Source organism: Tenrec ecaudatus, chromosome 17 (genome assembly GCF_050624435.1).
Source record: "Tenrec ecaudatus isolate mTenEca1 chromosome 17, mTenEca1.hap1, whole genome shotgun sequence".
Taxonomy (NCBI): Eukaryota; Metazoa; Chordata; class Mammalia; order Afrosoricida; family Tenrecidae; genus Tenrec; species Tenrec ecaudatus.
The window spans coordinates 57614022-57636323 of record NC_134546.1 but is presented as its reverse complement, the minus strand read 5'-3'; the positions used below and the strand labels follow the sequence as shown (position 1 = coordinate 57636323).

The window sequence follows — 22302 nt, the reverse complement described above, 5'->3', positions numbered from 1 at the left end:
GCGAACACCCAGGTGGGTCTTTTTGATTTAGTAACCCAGGAGGATGCAAAGAAAGACCAGTTATTCCAAAGAGTAAAATGAAGGCAATCTAAGTTTCTATGAAACGCCCCGGAGAAAGGGAATGAAGCTTATGAACAGAAAAGAGGAAAATGGTGGTGAAGAGAGCTGGCAGGAGAAACATGGCAGGTTCAGGGCCTAATAGAAGATAGGCCGCCCTGCGTGGTGCTTGCGCATTCGGTGACCTTCCGAGTGGTTGGCTGCGGGTCCTCCGTGTCCGGCGGAGCCGTTTGTCCTGTGCCACGATGCTCCAAAGCCTGATCAAGAATGTGTGGACCCCCATGAAGCCCTACTACACCCAAGTTTTATCAGGAGATCTGGGTGGGAATGGGCCTGATGGGCTTCATCATATACAAGATCAGGACTGCCGATAAAAGAAGTAAAGCTCTGAAAGCTTCCGGTGGGGCACCTGCCCACGGCTACCACTGAGCAGCTGCCTGAGATCCTGTTGGATGAGGTGTCCACTCAGCCAGGAATGTCGGAGCACGGTGTTGGGGACATTGCTGTCGCTCCTGCCTGTGCTGGGTGGCATGAATAAACGTGTGTGAGAGGGAAAAAAAGAAGATAGGCCAACGAGAAATTGCCTAGGTTAGAGAATAGCCAGTCAGTGTCTATAAGTAGACCTTGAAGGTGTTTCCTACTCAGTACTGTAACCTGCTACCACGAAACCTTTCGTGCAAGATGGCTGTAACAGAAGTGGAGAAGCAGGCTGCATTGTATTTTGACCCAGTAGATAAGCAACCTGGAAAACCCTTGGAGATACTGAGGTGTGAGAACTTCTCACCATGGTGGCAATATGCTCAGGCCATTTTTGTGGTCTATTACAAAAATGATCCCGAAATTTTAAATGATGTTGGGCTGTCCACGTTGGAAACTTCCGGTTGCACTCCAGTGAGAAGGAATGTCATTGAACCACCTTGGAAGAAACATGATTTACTGGTATTGGTCACAATCTCCTCCGCAATGTGTGCCAGTTAGCCTCTAGGACCATACTCCCGATTTTCCTCCTACCCCAGTTCTTTTTGCTAACTCCTCCCTTCCTGAGCTTTTTCCTGAGTCCTTTCCTTGTCCTTAACAGACATACAATCCCTTGGTGATCTCATCCAGTCTCATGCTTTTAAACAACATCTTTTTGTCAACACCACTTACATTTCCATCTCCAGCATCACTCATGACCCCAGTCCTGCCTTGCACTGCGAGCTAGATCGGAGCATACACACAGGTCCAGGTAAGAGCTCAGGACACACGGAATCCAGGAACAGGAATGGGAGTAGCAATACCAGGAGGGACGTGAGAAGGTGGCGAGAGGAGGAGAGGAAGGGGGAGCTCTTCTCAATGCGCACATAATCACACCCCCAACTGGCCTTTCCCCCCCCCCCCACTGAGACAAACAACAGAAACGGGGGGGGGGAGGGGGAGACAGTAGTCAGTATAAGATAAGAAAATGATCATTATAATTTATCAAGGGGTCACGAGAGTGGGGGGAAGAGCTGATACCAAGAGCTCAGTAGAAAGTAAATGTTCAGAAAACATGATGGCAACATATGTACAAATATGCTTGATACAATTGATGTATGGATTGTTGTAAGAGCCCCCAATAAAATGATCTTTTAACAAAAAATTTTTTTAATGTTTTTGAGGCCAAAACACATGGAGTCATCCTTGATGATTTTCTTTCTGCTACACCCTCATCTCCAATCTGGTGAGAAATCTTATTGGCTTTACCTTCACAAAATACCCAAAATCTGCTCTTCCATGATCCACTTCTAAGGCCCTAATCAGAGCCACCGACACCTCCCACTTACATCACCATGAAATCTAACTGATCTCCCAAACAAACAAAGTTGAACATTTTAAAACCTGACACTAATAGCCTTTGACGCCTCTGCTCTCTGTTTCATTCAGAATAAAGGCCAAACTTCTTGCAATGGTCTTAGCTGGACTCCCTGCCTCTCCTCCTCTACCTGTTTGGCCTCATCTTTCAGCCATATTGACACCTTAGCTATTGATTCGTGAGCAAACCAGGCACCTTTCTGCCTCACAACTGCTGCTCTTGATAGTCATCTGGCCGGATGCTGTGCTCTGTTTATTCTCTCCCAGGTCTTTGCTCATACGTTCACTTCTCAACTAGACTTCCCTGTCTCCATTCTTGCTCTTTGTTTGCTTAGTTTACTTTTGTGTGTGTGTGTGTAAGTTTCATTATTGACACATAATTCACATGCTACAATTCAATAGTTAGAATATGTTAAAAAGCGGTGTGCAGTTCTTGTTGTTTTTCCTTAGCATTTAATCGCTTGTTAGTATTCTATATAACATATTATCTTTATTTACTGACTTTCACTTTCCCCACCCATAAGTCACTGTCTTGTTCACTGATATATTCCAAGCATGTAGCAGAGTGCCCACCCACAATAGGCATTTGGTGGTAATTATTTGAATGAAAGAATACAGGAAAATCTGTTATTTCCACCAACAGCGTGAGAATCTGACTTAACAATTTATATAACTAGGCATCTTCCTTAAATCAGAGATCAGTAAGTTTTGCCTTAAAGGGCCTTTTAAGCTTAAGGTCTCTCTCTGCCCCTTGTGGTTTCTGCCTTAACTACTCAACTCTGCTGCTGCTGCTGTTGCTGCTGCTGCTCCAGAGCAGCCCAGACAGACAATATATAGCAACAAGTAGCTGTGGCTGTGTTCCATTAAAACTGTTTACAGAAATAAGTGGAGAATGAGTGGACGCTACTTTGATGCGTGAGACTGAGAGGCATCTTAGTAATTCAGATCTCTTCACTGGTAGGCCAGGCCCAGTTCTACCACTCCACTATTATAAAAGCAAATATTTAGAAAGTTGAATGCAAACCTACACCTCTTGCTGCTCTGCCTGATGCAGCTCCAGTTCCATAAGGCAGACTTATGACTGTCGTACTGACTGTGGCCATTGAGTATAGCATTACATGGAAGTAAGAGAGGGAGAGAAATGCAGCCATCAGCCACTTTGCGTGGTTAGTGAGTCTAGAACTTTGTTAGAGTACCATTGAGGTTTCTAATTTGCAGAACAATCCACTTTTTTTTACCCCACTTCGAAAGGCTTTGTTATCTTTGTCATCAAGTTCCTTGGCACTGATAGGGAACTTCCTGTGACCAGGAAGCAGTTGTCCTCTGGTGAACTGTTCTAAAAGTCAGTAGATTGAATTGGTGAGCTACCAAATACTTGCCAATATATCCCTGCCAACCAGCCCACTGATTCTCAACCAGGAGTTTTGCCCGCAGTGGGTATCTGGCAATGTCAGAGACATTTTTGGTTATCACTGCTGACAGGTGGCACTTTCCAGATAGAGACCAAGCAGGTGTCCTGACTTCCTACTAAGCACAGGGCAGCTCCCACGCCCAACAAAGAATTTCTAGCTCAAACCAGCAATGATACTGAGATTAAGAAATGCTCTAATTGAAACCATTCATTTTAATTAAAACCAGACGTTTTAATTCACCTGGTACTCCCTCATCAAGCTAACGTTCCCAGATCATCATTACACCTAAACTCTCGGAGCTCCCAAAGCACCTCACTGTCTTCTCATCCTGCCATGTGGATCTGAGGGATTTGGCCCATCCTTCAGCAGGAACTCTGATTCTCCACACGGCACACCTTTTACTGATGTTCCCCCCCAAGGTCTGGTCCGCCCAGAGTCAGCCTGCCCCACTCCTTTTTGTTGTGTGATTAAATATTCCCTCTATCTGGCCTACTTAGTAAGTTCCTTGCTGGCAGGGAAGTTCATATGGTAATTTCTCACCTGTTGGTCTCAGTTTCCACAATGGAAGGAGTAGAAATCAAATCGCAAGGCTTTCTGAAAGGCTCTCAGTGTTAAATGACATAAACAAAAACCGGACTCCTTGCCTTGTGTCCATTGTGACACCTAAGAAGGAGCGCTGTAGCGGGGTCGAGCTGCCCCTGGGGTTTCAGAGAGTTCACTGTGGCAGGAGAAAGCGTGGACTTTCTCCTGCAAAGTGGCTGGCAGTTTCGAACTAATCATTTTTTTGCTTAGCAGCCCAAAGCTTAACCAGCATGCCCCAGGGCTCCTCGCCAAGTAAGACAGGGTGAAGAGCATCCTGTTTCGGACCAGGTACATAGAGATTCCTAAGGGAATCGTATTATCTTCAGAAGCATACATTCAGGAATCCATGGAAGGAGCCTAATAAATCTTTGAAATGTAATTGTTGGGGGACGGGGGAGAAGTGGGGAATGTCTGTATGGGAGACTGCCATACAGACTAGCCTGGTATTTGGAAGCAACACTGAAGCCAAACTTCCATCAGAAACCCTACACCACTTAGCACGCCTTCATGCTAGACTGGATCCAGGGGCAGCAGGTGTCGCGTTTTCCCCAAGTGGTGCCCAAGCCAATCTTTCTGCATTTAACAAGTTAATGAACAGCTAGTAAGTAACGCTTGGCCCACTCCGGCCGTTTAGAAGGCTGCCAGTGGGTTCAGACATCAATAAGCAATGCTCTCTGATTTGTAGGACAGCCCATCCCAGCTGTATCTTCCCTAAGTGCTTCTGTTTGATGCCACTGGAGTGTCCACGGTCCCTAGCGAAGCCCACCCAGGTGGACTGAGGCTGCAGCTCCGGCCTGGCCTTCCCCCAAGCAGAAGAGAGCTTTGCCTCAGATCCTGTGAGAGGACAAGTGAGTGGGGGCCTGGTATTCCGAGCAGCCCAGGTTTGGCTTGGGGCCAGGCACTGAGTGGCAAACAAGAAGGAACACATTCCGGGAAGGCAAGGAACCCTGCCAGCACCAAGGTGGCGCAGCAGGCGTCAGGTGCGCATCGGACACTCCGAGGGATGACGACCCTGGGCTTCTCTGAATTATCGTTTCGGCGGCTAACTGCCTGCCTCCCCCATACCCACCATCCATGGACAAAACATATGTACTTTTTCGAGTTGAACCCCTCCCGAAGCTGTGGTGGTTTAGTGGGTCACGTGTTGGGCTGCGATCCACAAGGTCAGCAGTTTGAAACCACCAGCCACTCCGTGGGAGAAAGATGGGGCTTTCTCCTCTTGTAAAGAGTCACCGTCCGCAAAACTCATAGGGGCCCTTCTTCCCAGTCCTGTAGGATGCTATGAGTCGGGATCCACTCCACAGCAGGGAGGTCAGTGTTTATTGTTGGCCTGGGGCCCCACAGCTCTCTGCTTTCTAATCAAAACTGGGAGGGAGAGAGTTGCTATCCTGAAGGCACATTGGCCGGGCACAGCTTGCTGTGGTGGCTGGCGGAGAGAAGCTGCTAGTGGAAAGAGTACGAGCCTCCGGGGAAAGCTGGAGAGTTCTGTGCCCGGGGGCCGGGGAGAGAGAAACCGGGCTCCCCACCCATGACCCTTCTTCCTGGTCCCGCAACACGCACGCACATACACCCCTGCTCTGCCTTCCTAGTGGTCTGGCCTTTCCATCTTCTGGAGAGCCCTGATCAATGCCTTCCTGTTAGGATCAGCTCAGGCCTTTCCCCAGGCTACAAAAGATGAGGTGTGAGGGGCTTGAGGGAACCTAAGGGGAAGGCTGTTTGTTCGGGGAGGGTACGGCGACTTCACCCAGCTGGAGAGTCCCCTCTGCTGTTGGACAGGAGGGTGCTTCCGTGACTTTGGGAGATTCCCACCCAGCAGGGCCCATTCTCTGAGAGGATCCAATGTGCTCCTCACCCCTTGGGCTCTGGGTCTTCTTCCAGGGCCTTTGCTGCCACCTAGTGGGCCGCTTGGCTTCCCTTCTAACCTGCCTGGGCTTGAGCCTAGAGACTGGACCTCTGTCTGGTGGTGAGGCAAACAGGTGACCATAGACTACCAGGTCCTGTGGCCCCGCAGTTAGGAGAGAGGAGCCGTAGGAACCAGGTAGGAGGGTGGGCGGCAACTCACAGTTCCACAGTCACAACTCTTTCCTGCCGCTAGGCACTTGCTAATCCCTCTGCTTAGAATGTTCTTTCCCCAGCTCCTTCCTCAATCAGTTTGTATATCCTTTAGGCAGCAACTTACCTGGGAGTCCTCTTTTAACTATCTCATGGAAGAGCCTGAGGGCTCAGGGGTTAAGCATCATTCCTAACCAAAAGGCCAGCGCTTTCAGCCCACAGCCACGCCAAGGAAGGAAGATGTGGGCAGTCAGCTTCGGTAAAGATTACAGCCTGTCAAATCCTACTGGGCAGTGCTACTGTCCCACGGTGGTGGTATAAACCAAACTGCTATCAGCAACAGCTATCTAAAGCTGTCCTTTTTGCGCTCATCTAATTTTCCTTCAGGAGAGTTCATCATAATCTGCAGTTACCCTGTTTACACAAGTACTTGTTATTTATATTTACATAGGAGGTAAACTCCATGGGAACCCAGACATTTGCGTGATCCAGTCACTGCTACATCCTCACTGTCTAGGTTCATAGCCAGCACATGGTCCAAGCTCAGTATTCATTGAATGAATTCACTATTGGAGGGTGGCATCTTATAAAGGAAAGTGATGGTGTGGCTCAATTCAGATTTTAAGTTTTGTGTGTGGACCATAGATTCCCAAACTTCTTTGGCCTTTTCTGGGGAAAAAATTGCTCAGTGCATGCCTGGGGAAATTAAAACCTTTTGTACGACAGCCCATCATCCACATTCAATTGTAGGTTATCTGCTTTGGCATCCTGTGAGATTGGCCCAGTGCTTCTCGCCTCCCCCTGGGACCGTGTCACCCACTTAGAGGAACACTGACCCAGACGCTAAAATAACCCGGCTGGAGCAGTAGGGTAGGCATTGGGCTGCCCACCTCAAGGTTAGCAGTTAAGCCCACCATCTGGAGAGTTGGCCACCTTCCCCCAGCTGCTCATTGATTCAGCTAAGATCTTCTTGAGATTGGCAGACTACTTGGGATACCGGGAATGACTTGGGCCCCACCCCATCAGCTGGAGAAAGACGAGGCTGTCTGTTCCCGCAGTTTTTCAGAACCGACTCAATGGCAGTATGTGCATGCATCACTTAGCCCCTAATGCACACCAAGACTATCCTGGCTCTGAGCTCCGACTTTAATTCCCCAATCTGAAACACAGTACAACTGGAACTAGGAGTACGGCTTTGAAGTGGCCCCGGAAAAATGGCGATGCATTTCTACCATCCACCCAACAGACAGAGGTTTCCTGAAGCCACCGCCACCCTCCCCGATATGCCCATTGATTTGCTTAGAACTCCGGGAATGACTTCGGCTTGGTGTCGAATGTGTCAGGAGCCCTCAGTGCCCTCGCTGAGAAGTCAGAGGGTAACAGTGAACATTCCAGACCACAAGACACTAGAAAAACTATCAAAATTTTTTTTATTTAAAAATATTTCCAGAGACTAATAACATAGTGGAACAACCACAGAGGTGGCTGAACCAGGTTTGCGAAACAAGAGGAGAACAGCAAGTTTGCCTACGTACGTACAGTTTGTGAATGAAGAGAGCAATTAACACTGTCCTCAAGAGGGCCAGGCAGGCTGGGAACAAACAGGAGTTGGAGAACACAGGCATACCCATAACACCCAAAGCACGCCCCCCCCCCACCCATCCAGTCACCTGCCCTACAGTAAGCCTCTTGCCCTGAGCCTGAGGCTATGGCTGGAGACCAGGTTCCCCAGCAACGTGGCATGGTCACCCATGATTTGGCACCCCTAAGGCCTCCGGCCCAGCCTCGCAAGGCTTAGAGATTTGTTCTCCATGTTCTTCAGGAGGTGTGGGGGCAAGGAGGAGTATTTCCCTGAAAATACAGTGTAGAGGAGCGATGAAGCGGGCGTCCGTCCAGCAGTCACCGTGGAGAGAGAGAGACCGGAGTTGGCCCTGACACATAAAGATTTGGTACAAACAGCCTGCATGGCAGGGCTCTACGCTTACTCTTAGAACCTGAGGGGGAAAAGGACAGAACGCCCACGAGCGTGAACTCAGAGTCGGCCCCTCGGCGTCATTTGGATTTGTCATAAAGAGGACACACAATCAAGGCTCTGAAATAAATAACATCCATTTGGATTTCTTCCCTGGTTAACTTCTCGGCCGTCTGTCTGAGTAGGAGAATGGTGGAGCTCCCCTGTAAGAGCTGACCCTAAGAAGGCACTGTCTTGACAGGTGGGGTCCACGGAGGGTACACCAGAGTTTGGGGACCAAAGTAGAAAAGGCCTTGGTGGAGGATGCCTTTCCCAGGCCAAAGACACTCTATCTTATCCCCACTTCTTTTGACCCACAACCCCTGACCTGGTCCCAACAATGTGCCAGGTCCCTCCTCCGTGGCCTGCAGCAACACACTGATGAGAGGTGACACAGAGCGCCACCCTATAGTGACAACAACCCCCCCCACCCAGCTGCCCAGCCAAGCTTCCTCAACAGACCGATGCTGGCCTTGTCCAAGCTCCAGGCAGTCTGAATATAAAACAAACCCTGAGTCAAGGCCCCCACCCAGCCTGCCCTTCCCATCCCCTACTTGCTGAGTTAGTTTGTGCACCACAGAGAGACCCTGTTCCCGGTCTGTGGCCACAGTGATCAAAGGCCCTGTTCTGCCTGCTTCCCAGGAAATACCAGCTGAGGACACAGCATTCTAGAATCTTCTGTTCTTCCTGGTCCCTGCTACCAACCCTGTTAGATCTGGTACCTCGGATTCAGCCGCTCTTCTTGAAGGGCCAACCCAGAGCGTGCACAGTAATGCTGGCTACTAGCCCTCGTCTTGCATGTATAAATGCCACCCACCTCCTACCCAGTCAGCCCAATAAGGGCCTGGCTCCCTGCATAGAAACCCTTTGGGCCTCAGAACAGGGACTCGCAAAGACAGCTCATTGAGAGGGGGCACAGCCCATTCCGCTGCTGTGTGCTCTGGCCTCAGCCCTCAACTGAAGTGAACCAGTGACAAGAAGCTGCATTCCTGGTATCAGAGCATGGCCTTCTCCCTGGAGTGCCTGCCCCCAGTGAGCTGCCTGTGTGCCAAACTTTCTCCAAGGAGCAAGCTGATCTGCACCCATCCCATGCGGAAGCTTAGCATTCAGAATCCCGTAGCTGGTCTCCAAATGCAGGTGTGAGTCTTTCTAGAAGCCAGCCCTTCCGATCCCTCCTTGGAGGGGGTGAAGAGCTGGGAAGATACAGGATCAGAATATGTCCTTCACTGAATCTCAGCACAGTAGCAGCGTCAACCAGGGGGTCGTTGACGGCGCCTTAGCACCCGGAGAGTTCTTCTTGAGTACAAGTGGGAACAAAGGCGAAGCAGCAATTACCTGCACACGGGAGAAATGCCTAGATCAGGGCGGCCCAGAGGAAAACAAACATGGCCTCTGAGCCAGTGAAGTCTTGCCCCTCAGCAACCCTACCCCCTAAAGGAGAGGTGGGGTCTGTGACCCCCAAATTCATGGCTCAGCTTGGTCTGGACCATCAAGTCCGCTTAGCCAGAGGGGGCCAAGTCCCCTAGGGTAACAGGTAGCATGCCTTCACCCTCAGTTCTTGCCGTGGGAAGATAACGGCCTCACCTGTGTCCAGGGATTGGTCCATCCAAGTTCAGGGAACATAACTGCTCTTCCAGCCGGGAGATGCGGAATGCCAGGTAGGATGAGGACATGACCAGGAAGCAAATCCTGCAGGAAGAGGCGTAAGAAGTTGAACCGCTCTTCCAGAGCAAAGGCATTTTTAGAGACTCAAAGGGAAACAGACATGGGGACTAGCCTGTGCATGCCATTGGAAGAGCTGAAGTGCCCTCTCCCTGCAGCCTTGCTCAGACCGGGACCGCCTTCTTCCTGAAGGCCCTGAGATACGGCCCTGGCCAAAGCTGTCCTCCTGCCTCCCCTCTGACCGTCACCGTGGTCCTCCACTGCCTCGGGGAGGCTTTGAGGGTCAAATTCCCCCAGCAGGTGCTGAGGTCGACAGTGAGGCCAGCTGGCAGAGATGGTGGTGGTGAGGGTAAATTGGGGTTAGTTGTTGAAAGAATCTCACACTGTGCTCACAATTCCGCTGTGCTTAGATCAAGGGGCAGGCAGAACAAGGGTTCCGGAAAGTGCCCTAGAGGTGGGCAGAGAGAGGGCTACGCTTCTCCCAGCTATCTATCTGATGGCTCTTGGCAGTTCAGCTGCTCCCCTTGCCGCCCCAGGCAGGGAGGCGGCATATAGACTGGACCTTTCTGAGAAAACATGCAGGCGGGGTTTGATATTTCACTAAGAGATTAAGGGAAAAGGGAGTCACAGCAGAGGCCCAAAGGCAGGAGTTGAAGCTCAGGATTGTGGATTGATCTAGACAGCACCCCAAATTAACCTAAATTTTAGCACAAACCATTAAAGAAACCAGCCCTCCACCCACACACCCTGTGCAGCAACTTCCTAATGGTTGCCTGTACAGCCCTTTCCTTTGCCCCTGCGCAGCCTAAACCCCAAATTACAGGCCCTCACGAACAGAAAGGGGAGAGACTCGCTCTTACTGCTGAAAGGCCTGCCACGCAGCCTCCCCGCAAATCGAAGTGCTTTAAAGTAGCGGTGGAAGCTTCTGTACAGAATCCCACAGCAGATCCCCAAACGGTCTTTTCAATTGCAGATGAGTCAGAACCTCCTTTGGCTCTGGATAATTATGTCCCCCCACCCCCGCCACCACCCACACACACCAAGACACCCAGGTGGATCTGCCTCTCCCCAGGTTTCGTCACCTACAGCACGAAGAAGACCTTAAGGAGCCGGTAATCCCAGAGCCTCAGCTCCCCGTCACTCTGGAGCGTGTCCTCCTCACAGACTGCAGCCTCTGCAAGGGGAGAGCAGTTAGGCAGCCCCACCCCAGCCTGCCTGCCTGCCTCCCCTCCTTCCCTGGTACAGCCTGGGCTCCTGACTTCGCCCTCTGGCTTCTAAAACCAAAACCAAATTCACTGCCCTCAAGTCATTGCTGACACACAGACTGTAATAGGCTTTCTCCCGAGGAGCTGCTGGTGGTTTGGAACTGCCAACCGTGGGAATCGCAGCCCAAAGTGCAACCACTGCACCACCAGGTCTCCTTTATGACTTACTCAGAGCTTCCGTAAGAGCTCTCAGCAGCCCCTTCGCACAGCATTGGGATAGCCAGGACATAGCTGTGGGGTCTGTTGCAGTGTGTGGTGGCCTGCGGGGCATGTGGAGGGTAGGTCCACTCCACAGCGTTCCCAGACCGGCACCCTTCAGACTGCTGGGCCTTTCTTCCACGGTGCTCCTGGGAGGGTTTGGCTCGCCGACCTTCTAGTTAGCAGCCACACATTTAGCCATGTACACCACCCGGGGGCTCTTTGTCATGGACCACCTCCTAAACTCACCAGACCCTGGAGGCTTCCTGGCAGGGAAGAAGGTGTCCGTGGCGTCCATGGATGCCCGCCGGATACACGGGATGCTGTCTGGGAGGGACAGGGACCTGGAGGTGTGGCACACTTTTCTCCACTTCATCTCGGGAATGAGGACTTCCTAACAGTGAAGAGGGGACTCAGGGTCTTACATGTCCCAAGGGGCAGTACCAGATTTTTTAAAAATCATTTTATTAGGGGCTAAAACAACTCTTACCACAATCCATACATACATCAATTGTGTAAAGCACATTTGTTCATTCATTGCCCTCATCATTTTCAAAACATTTGTTCTCCACCTAAGCCCCTGGCATCAGTTCATTTTCCTCTCCTCGCTCCCCCCCCTCACAAACCCTCAATAATTTATAAATTATTATCTTGTCATATCTTGCCCTGTCTGACATCTCCCTTCACCCACTTTTCTGTTATCTGTCCCCCAGGGAGGAGGTTATATGTAGATCCTTGTAATCGGTTCCCCCTTTCAAACCCACCCTCCCTCTACCGTCCCAGAATCACCACTCTCACCACTGGTCCTGAAGGGATCATCTGTCCTGGATTCCCTGTGTTTCCAGTTCCTATCTGTACCAGCGTACATCCTCTGGTCTAGCCAGATTTGTAAGGTAGAATTGGGATCATGATACTGGGGGAGGAGGAAACATTTAGGAACTAGAGGAAAGTTGTTCGTTTCATCGTTGCTACATCACACCCTGACTGGCTGGGGGCAGTACCAGATTTATCAAAGCTCTCAATCAGAATTACCAACTCATTTTTTGACAGGGGAGCTCAGGAGAGATAGGGCTGGGAAAATTAGATTTCCACATTAAAACAATGAAGCAGGATCCACACTTCACACCGTTAAAAATATATATTTCTTTAAACAGAGTAAGAACCTGAACATACAAACTAAAAGCATAAAACTCATAAAAGAACTAGCAGGGGCCACACTGTCAGGCCTGGCTCTCACACCTGATTAGATGGATTTAATATTAGATGAATATAAGAATATAATAAGAACAGTGTAACTGTCAAAAGGCAAATAAATGAGACATCAAACAAATTGAAAATGCTTGCTCATCAAAAGACTTTACAAAAAACACAAGCTACCAACTAGGTGAAAGAATAGTTTTAGAAACGGTATATCCAACCAAGATTCTAATCACCAAAATGAAGCTTCAATAACTTTAAAAAAAAGGACACATAACCCCTCTCTAGAGTAGACATTTCACTGGAGGACATTCAAATAGCCCCGACACATGAGAGGATGCTCAGCTCTGGTGGTTTAGTGGGGTCCACTTGGGGCTATCAACCAGCTGCTCCAAGAGAAAACGATGAGCCTTGCACCGTGCTGACGATTTGCAGTCTCAGAAACCCATAGGGCAGCTCTACCCTGTTCTGTAGAGACACTCTGAGTTGGCATCGCCTCAATAGCAGTAAGTTTGTTCCAGCATCATTGACCATCAAAGAGATGCAAAAATCAAACCACAACTAGATACTATCTTACTTGCACCAAGACAGCTATGATTTAAAAACAAACAGAAAATAGCAAATGTTGATGACAATGTAGGGAAATTGGTACCCTCGTCCACTGCTGGTAGGAACGCAAGATGGTCCCGTGGCTGTGGAAAGCATGGGGCGGCTCCTTAAACAAACTAGAGCTAGAACTACCGCTGGCCCAGCAGTTTCATTCCCAGATTAACACCGAAAAGACTTGAACGCAGTGACTCAGAAAGAGACTTGGATGCCATTGTTCACTGCAACACTGTGCACAAGCCAAAAGGTGTAAACACCCTAAATACCATCAGCAGGGAAATGGACAAACCAAACTGATATATGCATACAATGCAATCGTATTCAACACGCTACCCTAGCGGTGGAGCTTGAAGACATGCTGAGTGCAGGAAGACGATCACAAAAGGACAGATATTGTCTGATCTCACTTGCATAAAAAGACAGGGCAAATGTACAGAGACCAAAAGTTATCAGTGATTTCCATGGCAGAAGAGGAGGGGGGTGATAACGATGATGAGAAAATCCCATTGAGGATAAGGCTGCACAGCCAATTGCTGTAATTGCCGTCAAGTTGTGTGATAGATGTACACGTATTTACACAGATACACACACACATAGTTGCTGAGGCTATTTTCGAATGTACAACCAGACACCTCCTGGGATTTGGATCCTTGGTTTTGAGGTTCAGGGTCTTGCTTAGTGCTTCTGTTACCTCCTTCATAGTGCCTAGACTGTATTGGTTGCTGAGACAGCTCTGACCCATAGCAACCCTGTGCACGACAGATGGAAACACAGCCCTGTACGAGCCTCGCATCCTCCCCGCTAGCTAGCTTACCTCATCACCTGCAAGTTCACCTCCTTCGCCATGGTCCCAGGAGGCATGCTTTCAAAGACTGGTAGCACTGGTAATATGGACCCACAGCGGCCCATCAGACATACGCCAATGTGAGTAAACACTCCAATCAATCACGCCCCGAAGAGCAAGGCACAACATGGATCCTAGGGTCCTAAAAGTTTGCAAACAGCCATCCATGGGCTGTGCCTCCCTCCTCCCCCAACCCCAAGCTTCTCACTTGGCCTTCAAGCTCACCTCCCTCACCATGGTTCCAGGAAACATGCTTTCAAAGACTAGTTGTGTAGAGCCAAGGTGACATTTCAGCCATGGAAGCCAACTCAAGTCCATGCTCAAATCAACCGAGTCCATGAAAGCATGGCACAACACAGATTATATTGTAAGGGTCCTTGGGATCCTGGCTCACACCTAAGCATGTCCCTGACCTTCAACAAAATGGGAACATTAGCCTCTACCCCTGCCTGGTGCTGTATGCACATTGTGTTCTTGGCTAAACACTTAACAGTTACGGAAGAAGGCTTCAAAACACCCTCGGGTCATTTCCACCCCCAACTCCCGGCTCAGAGGCTCAGCTTTGCTACTTAGGGCCTCAGCTGCTGAAGCAGGTCCTTGGGACCTTGGCAGATCTATCACTTGTTTGGCTGTACAGTGATAGCCTTTTGAGTTCCCCGCCAGGGACATCTCTCTCCTCTAAAGGCCTGCTGAGCTCAGCAAAGGAAAGATGGTGGGTCCCTGGACCTGATGTCCGGACAGGTTGGATCCAGCCTGGACAGGGTTCCTGTAGTCAGACATCCGTTCTGCTCAGAAAGTCAGTATATCTGACCAGGACCTAGTAGCTCTGCAGGGTATGGAGTAAGGTGGGTCTAGGGGTCCTCCTGGCCCCAGGCCCCTCAGTCTGGGGCCCCAGGTCTGTACTGGGAGCCCTGAAGCTTCCGAGTCACAGACAATGTCAGGACAGTAGCGTTTTGCTTCTGGACTCAGTTCTCACCAGAGCCTCACACTCAGGTTCCTCCGGAAACTCCCTCACACTCAGACTCTTCTTGCTGGAAGGCTGAAGAGGAAAGGGACAGGCGTCATTTGTCCATCTGGTCTTACACACACACACATACACACACACACACACACACTCTCACACTCACACACATACACACACACACCTCAAGGAACAGGCGTCATTTGTCCATCTGGTCTTACACACACTCACACACACACACACACACCTCAAGGAACAGGCGTCATTTGTCCATCTGGTCTTACACTCACACACACTCACACACACACACTCACACACACACACCTCAAGGAACAGGCGTCATTTGTCCATCTGGTCTTACACTCACACACACACACTCACACACACACACACTCACACACACACCTCAAGGAACAGGCGTCATTTGTCCATCTGGTCTTACACTCACACACACACACACTCACACACACCTCAAGGAACAGGCGTCATTTGTCCATCTGGTCTTACACACACACGCACACACACACCTCAAGGAACAGGCGTCATTTGTCCATCTGGTCTTACACACACACACGCACACACACACACACCTCAAGGAACAGGCGTCATTTGTCCATCTGGTCTTACACACACACACACACACCTCAAGGAACAGGCGTCATTTGTCCATCTGGTCTTACACACACACATGCACACACACGCACCTCAAGGAACAGGCATCATTTGTCCATCTGGTCTTACACATACACACACACACACCTCAAGGAACAGGCGTCATTTGTCCATCTGGTCTTACACACACACGCACACACACACCTCAAGGAACAGGCGTCATTTGTCCATCTGGTCTTACACACACACGTACACACACACATACACCTCAAGGAACAGGCGTCATTTGTCCATCTGGTCTTACACACACACACACACACACACACACACACCTCAAGGAACAGGCGTCATTTGTCCATCTGGTCTTACACACACACACGCACACACACACACACACCTCAAGGAACAGGCGTCATTTGTCCATCTGGTCTTACACACACACGCACACACCTCAAGGAACAGGCGTCATTTGTCCATCTGGTCTTACACACACACACACCTCAACGAACAGGCGTCATTTGTCCATCTGGTCTTACACACACACACACACACACACACACCTCAAGGAACAGGTGTCATTTGTCCATCTGGTCTTACACACACACACGCACACACACACACACCTCAAGGAACAGGCGTCATTTGTCCATCTGGTCTTACACACACACACGCACACACCTCAAGGAACAGGCGTCATTTGTCCATCTGGTCTTACACACACACACACACACACACACACACCTCAAGGAACAGGCGTCATTTGTCCATCTGGTCTTACACACACACACACACACACACACCTCAAGGAACAGGTGTCATTTGTCCATCTGGTCTTACACACACACACGCACACACACACACACCTCAAGGAACAGGCGTCATTTGTCCATCTGGTCTTACACACACACACACACACACACACACACACACCTCACCCCTTCTCTTTGTCACCACAGGCCCGAGGGCATTGCAGAGCACACTAGGAAGGAGTGAGTCCCAGGCTCCTGTCTATCTGGGCTTTGAGGAAGCACAGGTGAGAGCCTACTGGCCTCAGAGAGACTTGCTCATGAGCACAGATACGTAGTCTAAGTACTGCCTCTGGGAGCTGAGCCTTTTACCCCTCTCCTTTCCCCGCCCCATTCTGTCCCTGTGACAGGAAAATCTGAGGGCTGATCTCCCCCAGTAACCTTGACCCAAGACCTAAGCCCAAGCCTGAGCAGTCTGCCTGGCCCACCTCCTACCCCTGAGCTCCATACCTGTAGGTGGGTGCAGACCCTTCTCAGCATGTCATATACACTGTCCCGGGAGAGGAGTGACACAAAGACGTACTGGGACAAAGAAAACACAAAGGGTGGAAGATGAGACTCTTGCAATGCCAGCAGCCCCCTCCGCGGGTCAGTGGCCAGCAGCCCTCAGAGAGATGGGGCTGTGAGGGGTCACAGGGACCCCTGTCTATGAACCTTTGTTCCTGGGCCGGAAACCTCCACAGGAGGGGTTGGGGTGATAAGAATCCAAGCCCTCGGACTGTGCCAGAGTCAAGCTCTAATGTCTCGGGGTTAGGAGGCTGACCAGGGAGCACTGGCCTAAGGCTCCACTCACCTTCTGGCTGGTGTTGGTAGTGATGGCCAGTCCATTGGGAAGAAGTCGTGCCATCTTGTGCTTTTTGATCATTTGTACAGAGACCACAGGAATGATCACCTAAGGGGACAGGCGTGCTCCTCTCCAGACCTGTCCCAAAGACATGCGCCCTCTGCTGCCTCCATGGAACCCCAGCTCACACGGCAGTGAGATACCGTGGAGAAGCCTGGTCCCCTCTGGGGAGGTGCCTGACCTTTCTATCTTCTAGCTTCTCATCTAGGCTCCCCTTCCATGATCCCCACCCCAGCCTAGGGAGCATGCTGCTCTGGCTTCTCAATGTCACCTCTTATCAAGGATGGTGAGCTGGTGAATTCCGTTTCCTAGCCAAGAGCTACCTCTTGACTACACGCCCCAAACCCCTAACAATTGCCATCAGGTGGATTCTGACTCCTGGTGACCCTGTAAGACACGGTCGACCTGCTCCTGTGGGTCTGAGACTGGAAGTCAAGAGTAAGAGTGAGCCATGTCTTCCTCCCATGGAGCGGCTGGTGGTTTCAAACTGCCGGCCTTCTGATTAGCGGCCCCACACATACCCACAGAACCCCTTGACTACATTTAGGCTGCCCTAAACTGGCATCCCACTCTGATTCTGAAAGCATTTCTGAGGCACCGTAGGCAGAATGATTTGGTCGTGACCAGACCAGCTCAGGCCAAACGTGCCGTCCATCTAGTGAGGCCGCGTGTTTGGAAGGCTCAGGGCTGCTTCCCTGGATGCCTCATCCAACCAGCGTGAGGCTTCACCAAGTGCCCAAGCAGGTAGAGGGACAAGCAGGACTTTGGATATATCTTTGGGGCAGAGGGCTTCGGCCTCACAGAGCCACGGCAGCCTGACGCATTACTACCTTGATATCCTTGCCAAAGAGGCTGGCGTGGAAGCAGAGCCAATTGGGAGAGATGTAGAGCCTGCCCTGGAGAAGGAGGTCCCTCTGGAGGGCGCAGGAGCACACTAGGGAATCAGAGGAAAGAAGGCATCGGTGAGCAAGGTCAGCCCAGGAAGCCCCAAGGCCTGAGTATGCACACACAAGTCCCTCTCAGGCCCACCTTCCCAATCCCAGACCCCAAACAATCCCCTCCCTCAACACCCTCACAGATTTCTCCCGAAGACTCCAGATTACAACCCCGTCCCACCCCGACCTCCCACTCACCCCAGCAGAGAGCCAGCTATTCCTCTTTCTCTACCAGTGAGCCAAGGGATCTGGGCAGTTCCTGCCCAGCACTGCCCCCACTCCCCCGGCCCAAATCCTGGATTCACATCCCCTCAGGCCCTGGGGAGAGGGTCTCAGGGCCCAAGCATTCCCCAGGCTGGGTCAGAAGTCTGAGCAGGATAGAATCGACTAAAGTTTTGAATAGTAGAGCCAGGCTGCTAATTTATTCTTCCAGCAGTGTCTGCAATTACTTATTTGTTTACAACTGCCACTGTCTATAACAAATGGTTTTTGACATTTTTTCAAAGTGAATTATGATTGTGTGTGTATTGCCTTGGTGGTGTGGATTACATATCTTAAAGGAATTATTAATGTACGTGTCACACTTTAAGGACAATGCAAACAAATTTTCATGAGTTATTGAAGATGAAGTTAATTTAAAATACCTAAGGACTATAATCTCTTCAATAGAACTGGTTTATCTTTTAAAGAAAATGTTTGTTACATCCAGTTCACTGAAGCAAAGATATGCTCTATGTTTTCTTAAATACCATCAAGTACTCCTCAAGTTTTTTGAGATTTTTAAAATACTTGACATTTTAAAATGATGCATTTACATGAGAAAATTAGTTCAAAGCCTAGAAAACAGTGAATATATAGGAACATAGATTTCTATTCAGAGCCTGATTCAAAGTAGCATGTACCTTTTCTTTTTTTTAATAATTTTTTACAATCCGTACATCATTTGTGTCCAGCACATTTGTACATATGTTGCCATCATCATTCTCAAAACACCCACTCTCCACATGAGCCCCTGGCATCAGCTCTTCATTTTCTCCTCCTTCCCTGCTCCCCCTTCCCCCAAACCCTTGATAATTTATAAATAATTATTATTTTATCATATCTTACACCATCTCACATCTTCCTCACCCAGTTCTCCGCTGTCTGTCCTCCAGGGAGGAGGTTACATGTAGACCTTGTCATCTGTTTCCCCTTTCTCCCTCACCCTCCTTCTACCCTCCCGATATCGCCACTCTCACCACTGTTCCTGAGGGGCTCATCTGTCCTGGATTGCCCGTATTTCCAGTTCCTATCCATCCATGCCAGTGTATATCTCCCGGTCCAGCCGGTTATGTAAGGTAGAATTGGGATCATGATAGTGGGGGGGAGGAAGCATTCAAGAACCAGAGGAAATTTGGACATCCCCTTGCAGAAGGGTTGTGGGGAAGTGATGAACCAGTCAGAGTGTAGTGTAGCAACGATGAAACATACAATTTTCCAAAGAATCGTCCTTTCAAAAGGGCAGTGGGGGGGGTGGAGATTTGGGAGCCCTGACATTTCCTTAAGAAAGAAAATCTGGGAGGGAGGGGGTAAATGAGCAGCAGATATTAAGGGCTCAAGCAGAAGGCAAATGTTTTGAGAATGATGATGGCAACAAAGGTACAAATGTGCTTGACACAAGATGTATGTATGGATTATGATAAGAATTGTATGAGCCCCCAATAAAATAATTTTAAAAATAGAAAAGAAAGAGAATCTTGATACATTCAACTTCATATCCCAAACCAGCTCAGTCTTATGCATTTGGAGGATATAAAAACCCCAGCCACATCAAAGGGGAATCAGTTCCTAAATCAGTGTTGTGCCCCCGAGGAGGTTCTGGAGGTGAGGACCTGGGAGGGAGAGGGAGCCACCTCACCTTTGAGAACCGCTTCCTCCAAAGGGATGTCCTTAAACAGCTTGTGATATTGCTGGTTGTATTTACTCTGTGCAGTCTGTGAACACATGGGCTGGGTCTGAGACACTCGGTGAGGGCAGGCACCAGAGGGCCCTGCTCCAGCCAACAGGGACGAATGCCACAAGGGGCCCCAGGACTGAGCATGAAGCAGCCAGTCCGTGTGGAGGGCTGAGTTCCAAACACAGCACCGTGTCTCCTAGGACACTGGGTCATGACGAAGAGGCTGCACCACCCTCCCCCAAGAGAGGACGCCCACTCCAGTCTCCAATAGACTGTTTTCTGGTGACAGGCCTGGTGGCCAAGGAGTCCAGAACCACAAGTTTGGCCAGCCCAGGTTCCCCTCCCGCGGGGAGAAGTGGGCCTCCTCTCACTTACCCCTCGGCTGCACGTCTTTCTCTCTTCGCCTTTCAGGCCCTCTGGGTGGGGCAGGCTGCAAAGGAGACATTCCATTGCAGGGACAAGGAACCTTCGGGTCCTGCCCATGAGTTCTCAGAGCCAAGCTGGCCCTGGCTTCAACCCAGAAGCTCAGGGCAAAGATTAGTACCCGGAGCTCCCATGGAGAGGCTACAGGAATAGGCTGCTCATCCCTGGGGAAGGACCCGAGTCCCTAAGCGCATCTTCCTCCTAGGAGAAGGGCCCAGTGAGTCCACGGTCTCCCAAAGATGTTTCGGCGCTGCCCTCCCTGGGAGTCAAAGGCCACCTCCCATTGCTCTGGCAGAAGAAGGCCCAAGAAATGAGCAAGGGCAGTGATCCATGCAGGGTGTGCTCCTCACAGCCTCCCCCGCCGCTGCCAGGAAAGCTCACCACACTCACTGCTCACCTGACCGGAGGGCGACTTCCAAGGTAGAGGGTTGGGCCAAGCACAGGTGGGCAGTGAGAGGGCAGGTAACCTGAGAAGCTGGACTCCTAGGTCCCAGACGGCTGAGCAAGGCAGGAGTGGGCAGCGGGGTGGGGGTGGGAAGAGATGGACACAGCCTGGGCCTGCCCTAACAGACCTGCTGAGGGATCCAGGCCCCTAGCCAGAGACTCCTGTCTTTGACAGGCCCCCTTTGAAGGCCTCCTACCCTCCAATCTGTATGTGTATCTGACTTCCCTAGGGGGCTCCCCTGTAATCTGGGGGCTCCTGAAGCCAGTCTAGTTTCTCAGGGCAGGCCACAGAGCTCTTCAGAGAAGCCATCTTTGGTCTCTGTAGGCATCTGTTGGTTGCTGGGGAGACAGACCCACATCAGAAGACAGCTTGACGGGGCATCCTGTCCCATCGGGCCCCATCACACCCAGAGCAACTTGCCTCTGCCCTGCACCCAAACCAACCCTGCTTTTCAAGGTGCGGCTGAAAATGTCTCGGTGCAGAGGAAAGCCGCTTAGACAGAAGCGGCAGGGCAGCTGACTGGGGAGAGCCTCGCATATGACCTTGCCTCAAAGCTTGAAGTCCAGGAACAGCAATTCATCCGGACACTGGACAGTCCAGCCTCCAGCTCTGACCCTGACCTTGAGGAGGCACACTCCTCAAAGGGGGGGATTCTAAGATTTGCTCACTAGTGAATGCAAAAACTAACATGACTTTAAACCAGGCGTTCTGAACCTTCCTCATGCTGTGAACCTTTCATACAGGTCCTCATGTGGTGGTGACCCCCAACCATAACATTATTTTCATTGCTACTTCATCACTGTCATTTTGCTACCGTGATGAATCAGGTGACCCCTGTGAAAGGGTCATTCAACTCCAAAAGGGGTTGCGACCCACAGGTTGAGAACCACTGCTTTAAACCATCCTGTTCTGGGAAAAGAAGCTAAGGCACAAGCCTTACCAACGCTGAGCAGCTGATGTGGCTGCCAAGCAGGAGGGAGACGGCAGAGCTGGTGGGGAGGAACCGTCTCACACCACCAAGTGTCCTCAGCCACCTGAACAGAGTCTGAATCACTTAGCCCTACAAGGCAAACCATCTCCAGTATATCCCAGAGAGAAGGCACAGAAAGGAGACACCAGCTCCCCACCCCCCACCCCCAGTGCCTGTTGGGGCCTTAAGCTAAAAAAAAAAACAAAACAGGGTCCCCTGATGGAACGGCGCCAGGGCTGACCAAGGCAGGGGGAAGGTGGTGATCGGGCAGTGGTAACAAGGCCCTAGATCCCAATTCTAGGTCACACTCAGCACCTGGGGCAACCCATGTTCCCTTCTTCAAGCATCGGTGCTGCCTCGGACCACGACCTGCCTCCAAGATGCTCGGAGGCTCTTTAGTCTGACCCCTTCTTCCCACGCCAACATACAAATAAGGAAGCAGGCTCACCTGGCCCAGGGTCACCCAGCTAAGAGCCAGGTGATGTCACCCACACTATCACCCTGGCCAGAGCCACCTGGGCTACTGATCTCTGCCCTCCACCTCATGGAAGGACTTGGCATACACATCAACATATGTTTCCTGCATCTTGTCAAGCGCCGGACTCTGCTAGCGTTTTGACCTTTTGATTGATTCCCAAGGCGAGTACCTGG

General features: G+C 50.6%; 1 protein-coding gene and 1 pseudogene across 1 annotated transcript in view; one reads left to right on the top strand and one right to left on the bottom strand.

The window, feature by feature from the left end:
• The first annotated feature begins 141 nt into the window (after positions 1–141).
• Positions 142–605, top strand: LOC142431106 (ATP synthase F(0) complex subunit j, mitochondrial pseudogene; annotated as a pseudogene).
• Positions 606–7355: 6750 nt separating this feature from the next.
• Positions 7356–22302, bottom strand: part of GRAMD2A (GRAM domain containing 2A) — a 40652-nt gene continuing 25705 nt past the window's right edge. The window contains exons 2-11 of the mRNA XM_075535721.1: positions 20189–20243; positions 19775–19850; positions 17773–17876; positions 16892–16990; positions 16549–16620; positions 14696–14758; positions 11322–11466; positions 10696–10783; positions 9532–9636; positions 7356–9282 (exon numbers count right to left, since the gene is read on the bottom strand). Of these exons, the coding sequence (XP_075391836.1) occupies positions 9279–9282; positions 9532–9636; positions 10696–10783; positions 11322–11466; positions 14696–14758; positions 16549–16620; positions 16892–16990; positions 17773–17876; positions 19775–19850; positions 20189–20243 (811 nt within the window). The 3' untranslated portion in view covers positions 7356–9278. The remainder of the gene's footprint in view (positions 9283–9531; positions 9637–10695; positions 10784–11321; positions 11467–14695; positions 14759–16548; positions 16621–16891; positions 16991–17772; positions 17877–19774; positions 19851–20188; positions 20244–22302) is intronic.